The 9,044-nt window shown below is 30.5% G+C and overlaps 1 protein-coding gene across 1 annotated transcript in view; it reads right to left on the reverse strand.

Annotated features, from left to right (window-relative positions):
• Positions 1-9,044, reverse strand: part of LOC106677375 (uncharacterized) — a 206,629-nt gene that overhangs the window by 3,558 nt on the left and 194,027 nt on the right. The window contains exon 4 of the mRNA XM_067046429.1: positions 3,553-3,715. Coding sequence (XP_066902530.1) covers positions 3,553-3,715 — 163 coding nt within the window. The remainder of the gene's footprint in view (positions 1-3,552; positions 3,716-9,044) is intronic.

Genomic DNA, 9,044 nt, shown 5'->3' on the forward strand with positions numbered 1-9,044 from the left:
ATATGCCAGGATCCTCTTTTACTAGTCATTCATGAACCAGAATGATCTATTTAATAAACAAATTAGGACTAAAGAACTTTACTTTCCATTTATATATATATCTGTTTGTTTTTCTTGGTATTAATTCTAAGTTACAAAATTTTAACCAACTTCAGAAGAGAATTACATTTATAAGGGGGAGGGGGTGTCGCCAGAGGATTGGTAAGATAAATAATACCGCCTGAAAAGAAGATTGAGACGTAGAATCCATCAAAACTATAAATTTGTTTGCAATTTTGAGTAATTTATTAAATGTTTCTATGATGTATGACGCAAGACGGTCGTTCCTCTGGATCCACCCCTACCTTTTTTTTCTTGCAATATTTTTTCACAATCAATTTTGGAAGAAAAGATTTCTCAATGGTCTCATATGATGTATCATTCACCTACAGATTTACACAGTGGATGATAAAGTCGGTAGTTAATCATGCGAATATCCTGTTAACTGGTTGAATGTATTAGCTATAATAGATGAAGTGAAGATCGATATATCAAGCCTGTCAGTCGAAGGCAATTACAGCAGATACTGTTCATGTTTATTTCATCGGGTCACGAGCACTTTCACAGCTGATTCGAATGATTTCCCTAAATTACGTTTATGTATTTAATACTGTGCATTCAAGCAAAATATAATTGTCTTCGTTCTCAGGTATTGAAATGATCTCTGCAATAATGAGTCAACATTTCTATTTAAAAATTAGTTTAAAATCTTTCATTTTAAAAGTTTTTGTTTTCTTAGAACATTTTTATTGAGGCAACACTGTATTTTACATTGGCGGACTGCAATGAATTAAGTTCCCAAGTAAATTGTGCCTCGAGTAATGTGTGTGTTTTTTATATAGTTTTAGTTAAAAGTTCATTAATTCAGTGACAATTTCATTAATAGTTTTTTCCTGTATTAGTGTTCGAATTGAAGTTCTTTTCGTTAAGTTATCGATCTGTTTAAAACTAATGGTGTTGTTAATTTAGTATATCGAATATGGTAGTGTATGAAGAAAAGAACATATTCATTTATACCAGGTATCAAAATATTTTATTTTTCCATAATTATAGATTAGTTTTGCGCATGCAGTAATATGAAAATGTTTTTGGTGCCTATCAACAGTTTTTACGATATCCATTCAAAAATGATAAGGAAATAGTAATTAAATTAGAGGGTCCAAGGTCATGTTAGTTATTTATTATGTTTGACTGAAATCAGAACTAGAATTTAATGATTATTGATGTTATTATTCAGATTTTTTGAAATATACAAAGCCCCAAAGTATTTTTTTTTTCCAGTGTTCTCGTTATGAATAAGAGAGTTCTCAAAATCAGAACTATATTTTTAAAAAATTTAGGGAGTAGTATGCCGGTTCTTTAGGTCATTTTTTTTTCATTTTATTCAATATAAGAATATTTGAAGCTGGTAAATTCTATTTACAAGGTTATGAAGGTCATACTTTACATAAATTAAATTTGTAGTTAGGCTTGTGTCTAATAAGACAGATTTTAGCTGATAAGTCCTAGTAATAAACATTTTTCAAATTATGAAAGGAATATGGTCCGGGTGCGGTCAAGAAAAATTTTTCTTGACCGCACCCGGACCATATTCCTTTCATCTTCACACACGGTCAATTAATAATCTTCCATTTTTCAAATTAACACTTCCACGAATTTTAACTAATGCACTAATCCCCTGATGATGTCTGTATGAGTAAAAATTTGGCAGTATGAATAAAGTTAGTTAATTTTTTTAGAACACTAAGGCTTTATTATCTTCTTTATATACCAAAAAAGTCTCCTTCCTCAGTTTCCTGAACCAAATATTATTTTTATTATTTAATATGTATTTATAAACATAATTTACCAAGAAATATATATAGAATGTAACAGTATTTGTATGAAAACCTATGATAGGCGAAAAGATCAAGGTGAAAAAATATACAATTCTCATAAAATTATAAAATTTTAAAACTTTTTTCAATCTAACTCAAATGATATCAATTAACGAATAGTGATTTTACCGTATCCTGAATCTCATAGGTCGTATTTTGATGGCTAAATGGCATAGGTAAGCTGCTGCGGCGAACTCTATTTATTTATTATTATTTTTGCCGATAGCAGTGAATCAGATCGGCGTGTAAGGTGTAGGGGTTAGTAACAGATTCCAAAGCGTAAGCGGGAGGATTACATCAAGACCAGGTTGATAAGGGTTTGGACGGGCGTTACTAGACATATATGTTGGCAGCGATTGGTGGTATTGGAATCCAACCTTCGGGTTCGCCAAGTTTTTATAATTATTGGTATTTTTTTTATCTGTCTATTTATTTTGATATTTATACAAAATAAATATTGTTGGAGTATGCTTCAATGACAATGTGAACATTTTAATATTTGATGTAGCTTTTATTTTTTTATTTATCTAGTTTTTCTCTGGGAACATTAACCATAGAATCAATTAGTGTAAATTAATAGTGTTAAAATTACCTATAGGAAAAAGCATTTTTAATAAAATGTAGTCATTATAATAATACTATTGTAATAAATATGCCGAATGGAAAGTAAAACTGGAACAATGTGTGTTTATATTATGTCTTAAAATTGATCGAGAAATATACTGTGTTTGTATTTAGCAGCTCAGTTAATGATTGGATAGTAGTCCTTAATGTATGAACAATTTATCAGTTCTCTTTCCTTAGTTGATATCTTGAAACCGAATGAACATGGTTCGAGATATCGGTAACAAATGTAAATTTTGATTTGGTTGTCAACATTGTTGGTGAGAAAATATGTAGACGTTTGGTGTAAATGCATTCCCAGCGGGGCAATACATCCCAGTGGATAGACGTGTCGCATTGTCTGTAGAGTAACTAAGAGAAAACACATTTTTCGACCAAAAGAAAAAAAAATGCAAAAGCTCCTATTTTCCATCCTTAACGATCCTTAGCAAAGTTGTGATTTCAAGGATAATTTGTTTTTGTTTCCTCAATTTTTTCGTGATTGGTAGTAAAAGGGTTAAAGGAGACTCAAGGGACTTTTCTAATTAAATAATAAGTTTATTGAAAACAAAATTACATACTTCTTTTTTTAATCAGACTAGGAAAATTACCACTTCTTCATTCTCTCATTGAGAAAGGCCGGATAGAAGATTTAACCACTAGAAATTTGATTTTATGTATAAAAACGTCATGAAAAAAAATGTATACACTTCATACCATTGGGAATTCTGAAGTTATGTGGGCTGGAGAAGAACTGAAGGATAGAAAATTAGCAAATCCTCAAAACATAGACGTTATGGCACTTCTTATAACTGGAGACAAGATTTTCGAAACTGAAAATTTATTTATTTAATAACAGATTGGCCCGGCAGGCCTTACATGGTTAATAAAAGTTACATTATTTTTTAATCAATTGATTATGGGGGGAGGATAAACTCTCATACAAAAGACACGTACACTTTATATACTTACAACTTTACAATTGATTTACGTTTTATTTCCTAATTTTATTACTAAGCGCAGTTCTACTCACATCCTTTAGTAGCCACTAAGATAGTCCGGTTTCGCCCAACTCTCCTTGTCCTCCTTCCTTCCTCGACCGATATCGAGTAGTTGGTGGACATCCTGAGTCCGCTGAGGACAACGGAGTACTGTACTGAGCCATTTCTCTCCAATCCGACTCCAGCTTCAACAACCTATTGGACAAAACACTAAATTACTAATACATAATAAATTACTCGAAACTCGTTAAGTCGAAAAATTCGAAATTTCGAGGTTAATCCCTTTCACCGATGCATTTATAAATAGAATTGAACTCCTTAGCCTGAAAAGGAAATAATTACAGTAGGGCAAACCCTTAGACTCTATAAGTCGAATCTGGCGGTTCGGGAGACTTTAACTTGAAGTTTCCACTGATCATATTTTTTTGGTAAAACAAAGGCTAGATTTTAATATACTAACCGGTCAAGAACAAAGTTATACTCTCATTGTTTATCTTGTAAGTTTTTCCAGTAAACTCTTAAATTCATTAAAAATTCGATAACTCTTGAGTAAAATCGACCTATCTTAAATGTCGACTCACTGATTTCTGACGTTATAATAGTTGCAGTTTCTAGCTGTGATTGTGTTAGTTACAGCAACCCATTAAAAACAGGTTTAAGGTGACCACATATGAGGTTTAAATAGAGAATTTATAGATAAGATTAAGTATCTAGGACCCAGAATTGCCTAAAAAAAAATGAAATTCGTGGGAAAATAAAACAAAAGTAAAATGTAAGAGACGTTTGTTAGTCGTCGCAAAATTACTTGGTTGCTCACAAACCTGAAATTTAGAATTTACAACAGTTTTATTCTTCATAGCATTCTTTATAGGTACGATTCATGGGTACATACATTATAGGAAGAGCTGAGCTTTAAATAATAAAGTAATAACATCGTGACGGCTGAAATAGCCTGTAAAATTGTTGAGCGGGCAAAAGATTTCTCAATTGACGCAAGCTTGGGATGAATTAGGGATTGGTTGGAGGGTCGTATAGTCAGATGTTATAGATTTCAGTTTTAATTGAGTTTTATGCAGCGCTGAAGTTGTCGGTTTCATCGGCATAGAACCTCCAGGTTCGTTAGACATTCAGTATATCATATTGAATGTAATAATAAACAACCGTAATAATTATCAAATTAAATTATTGTTAAATTATAAAATATTGGTTGAGAAAATCGCATTAGCCTACTGTGGGGAAAACAGACTAAATAGGATGATATAGATAAATACATTTACATAAAATTAAACATACACATGTTACTTTTATTTATACATTGGATCAATGTTTGAATTAATTGCTCATTATATCTATTTAGTTTATAGCAATAAATACCAATATATAATAAAACTATATGGCAACAATATATAATAAAAATATATGGTGATAATATATAATCGAAATTGGTAAATAAAATATGTGGTGTCTCTAATCACGTTAATAACCGGTTTCCATAAATCTCTAATACAAAAACGGTTTCATCTCTCTCTACTAATATTGTTCCAATAAGGATTAATGTAGGCAGTTAATTATCATTCAGAATGTTCTGCGGCCAAATAAATTTTGACATTCAAGTTATAATAAAAAATATACAAAATTCAAAGAGAACCTGCCTAAATTCTACAATTTTATTTTAATATTGGCGAAAGTTAAATAGGCTATTTTTTCGCGGATAATAGTCCAAATTCAATGATGTTTTTGTGTGTTACATGGAATTTAATCATCAATCAAATAGTACTTTTCAAATACGAATTTGCAATCCAAAAAAAAATGAAAATAAAATATTTTGACATAAAATTTTCGCTTTACTTGATGCCTTTTGAAAAAAATAGCAATCACTTCAATAGATTCGACTGGTCTAATCTAAACGAAACTTGGTAGTGGTTTAGGGCTCTATAAACACTTCCAAAAGTCATAAATTGGACCTAATGAAACAAATTACAACCAAAGTTATAAAATAGAACGTTTAAAGAGTTTTTCATTATTTGAAACAAATATTTCGACCTTAAAGGGGCATCAGTTGTAAACGGGGTTATTTTTGGTGAAAAGATGAACTGATGAATTGTGCTAATTAACGAGGCTGGGAACGGTTGCAAGTAAAGCCTTTATTAAAAAAAAAAATCAATACATTTAATATGTTAACGAACATATTCAGGTTCATCCAGGGTTATCTTGTAATACACATATGCGCAAAATATCAAAATTGTGAAACAACTTCACTAAAATTTTGAACATTTCAACTAAGGGATATATTTTGTTTATTTACAACATAATGGCTTAGACATAACTATCAAATGAATTAATATGAATTTTTGTAAGAAAGCTCACTATCTCAGTCGGAATCTTATACTAATGGAATAAAATCAGATCTTCACCATATTCTTATTCCTTTACTCAACCGACTTGGAATTATGAAGTGAGTGTTTTTCACAAAATGGAAAATACATTACTAGTTTGTATTGATAATGTAATTAACTTAAATAGTTACTTTGAAATAAACAGTAAGGGAAATTATCTCGATCGTGAAACGTTTCAAATTCTACGTCTGAAATTACATATTTAAGGAGATCATGTACCAGGGACAAGACAGGAACTTTTTCAAAAAAATTGGTTGACTACAAGTGCCACTTATAATAGATTTTTCATATTTTTTTCGATTGTCCCCAAAAAGACTCTGAATGTTTTGATTAAACTTGGTATATCAATATAAATTTAGGTGGTCTTTAATATCAGATAGGGTTTACTTTCATGAAATTGTATGACAGGGCTTAAACAGGAATTTTTATTAAAAAACAAAAATTTTGGCTTTTTGAAATAATCAACTTCCTCATATTATTAGTACTGATTAAAAACGGGTAATGTAAAAAAGTATAATTTCATAAAATCATTCTTAGTATGTCAAATATTGAATGTATAAATATTTAGCATTCAATAATACAGAATGTAAATTTTATTAAATACGTATATGCTTTAATATTTCTGGCTTTCTTTTACAAAGAAAAATGCTTAAACTTTGCTCCGAGAAATAATAGGGGTATTCATGATCTTTAGTTTAACATGACATAGAGAAATATTTCCATCTTTTATCATGCTTAAACGATATAACATATAACATGGTTGAGAGTCTGTTACTAGGTCAGTTAAATGAAGAATGATGTCACGCAACAGACCAGGTGAGCTCGTCACCATTTTGTTTGTTGTGTTAGGGTACTTGCTCGTAGTTTGTGTTTTGATTGTTTTTATAACTAATAAAGTATGACAATATGTACGAAAATAATAATAATGCTATGACAGTTGTCAATTAGCTCATCTTGATTCTATTCCTCACATGTTAGAAGATCAACGAGGGACTTAGAAGCTAAACTTTCACACAACTTCCACTTTTCTCTCAATTTAGGCATGTTGTAATAAATTACTTCAACCAAAACTTAAAAGTATATAATAACATTTGGAAACAATTACAGTTTTGGAAGGAAAGGTTATTATTATAATATAAAGGTATTATAATATAAAGGTTAATTTATATTAACCTGTTATATAAAACAGGTTGCTCAAAAATTCCGTTAGGAGCTCTTATGCATTTAACATTTAAGATGGTAAAACATTTTACATTTAACAAAACATCATGAATACCCCTACTGTTAAAAAAAAATTTTTCCGAAGACTGTTGAAATTACAGTAAATAGAATTGTCATCTGAAAATATTATTTGGAAAATTAGTACTGGAAAGTATTGTCTCAATGAAAAATTTAGAAACATCAGTTCTGAAGCTAGCGAAGAATGATTTCCACTCTAAGTAGGGTGTAAGTGGATATTCTTTGATGCGCACACTGCACCACATTTTTTAACTTGCAATCTTCTAAGTCTTCTGCTTTTCCATTATGTGTGGTTAGTAAGTGATGCTTAGAACGCATAAATTACCAACATGAATACGAAGTAGCTAAGTAAAAATTGATTCATCAGAAACTATTCGTTGTCATCCATTAGAAAACACGAGTAAATTAAAAATCTGTTTTTACAATGAAAATTGGCATTTCTGTCTACACCGCAATTAGAAGTTTATCCAAATGGTTTTACAAAACATTTAATCGCACTTTGATAATTATATTAGCTCTAAGTTTTCCAAAATTTTGAAGGATTTTGGCAAATATTTCAGAATATTCTACTGCTTTGTGGTTCCCGGAAAAAATGTTAACGACAGATACAATGCTTCTATATGTTGCAAACTCGATTCACAGAGATTGTATAACCGTAGTAGTTCATGAGATTAGGGATTGTTTTCAGTCAAAAATAGTCTCACTTAATTAGTTTTTCAAGCTGAACACGTTTGGTCCACTATGCGATGTAAAGAAAGAAAGGTTAAATTTTGGTTGCGCTTGGTAATCACATTAGTTTTCTCGGATAAACGAAACATCTTTTTTTTATATAGCTTCGATCCTGTGACAATACAATTAAATCGAAACCCGAGAGAAAAGCTCGAGGTTCCGTGTTGATTCATATTAGACGGATAAAAACTGCTGTCAGATAGGGGGGGGGGTCACATATCGTCCAATACAAAACTACATATCTCATGTTCCGTTAGATTTCTTCTCCAGATAAGTCTATAGCGACATGCAACATTCCCGTTGTTACATTGTGGCTCCTGAAACTGTACTGTCGGCAGCCAAACTGACGCAGAGAGGATATATTTGGTGGGAAATTCGATTTTACTAGTGAATTATTGGAATTAATTCCAATGAAACAATGTTGTAATTTAATTGAGCAATCATTACCTATGTTATGTCGTAAATTCATCTTTTAATTGATAAATCGTCGTAATTGATAAAAATGATCAGGCGAGAATATAATCTGAAGTGTCTGAAGAATATAGTCTTACCATGTAAATAATTTGAGGTGAGATTTTAGGTAAAGAAAAATTTTACTAACTATTAAAAAAAAAAAAAAATGTTTTAGAAATTTATAAGATGTTTACATCAATAATTTTATTATATAAATGAGCTATCTCTTAGTAACTTGTAACTTAAGTCTAAAAAAATTAATTTACCTATATGGCACATTAGTAGAAAAAAATACTTCATCAATAATTTAAGAAGTTTTCAGATTATTATGTAATTGAGAAGGATATTTTTACTATCGATATGTTTTTTGTTTATTTAAGAAGAGGCAATAATAAAACAAATTTTATCGTGTTAAATAAATATGTATTACATTTATAACAATTTCAGAGAGAAATATTTGTGTTTAGACTTTTGTAATACAATCCACTTCTAAGTAAATAAAGCAACGCCTGTTACAGATATTCAGAGAGCAGGCACTTTAAAATTAGCTGCGAGTCCAAACATTTGAATAGTGAAGTGTCGCTCCATTTCCAGAACACACCGTGAAATTAGAATTATACAGTGTTGTTTTTCCGGCGTTGTTCACTGTGAGTTACCTACGGCGTGACCCTTCAGATTGAACTGCTTAGAATTATATTATTAGTTCA

Source organism: Halyomorpha halys, unplaced genomic scaffold (genome assembly GCF_000696795.3).
Source record: "Halyomorpha halys isolate HHAL.00 unplaced genomic scaffold, Hhal_1.1 Scaffold95.1, whole genome shotgun sequence".
NCBI classification, from domain to species: Eukaryota; Metazoa; Arthropoda; class Insecta; order Hemiptera; family Pentatomidae; genus Halyomorpha; species Halyomorpha halys.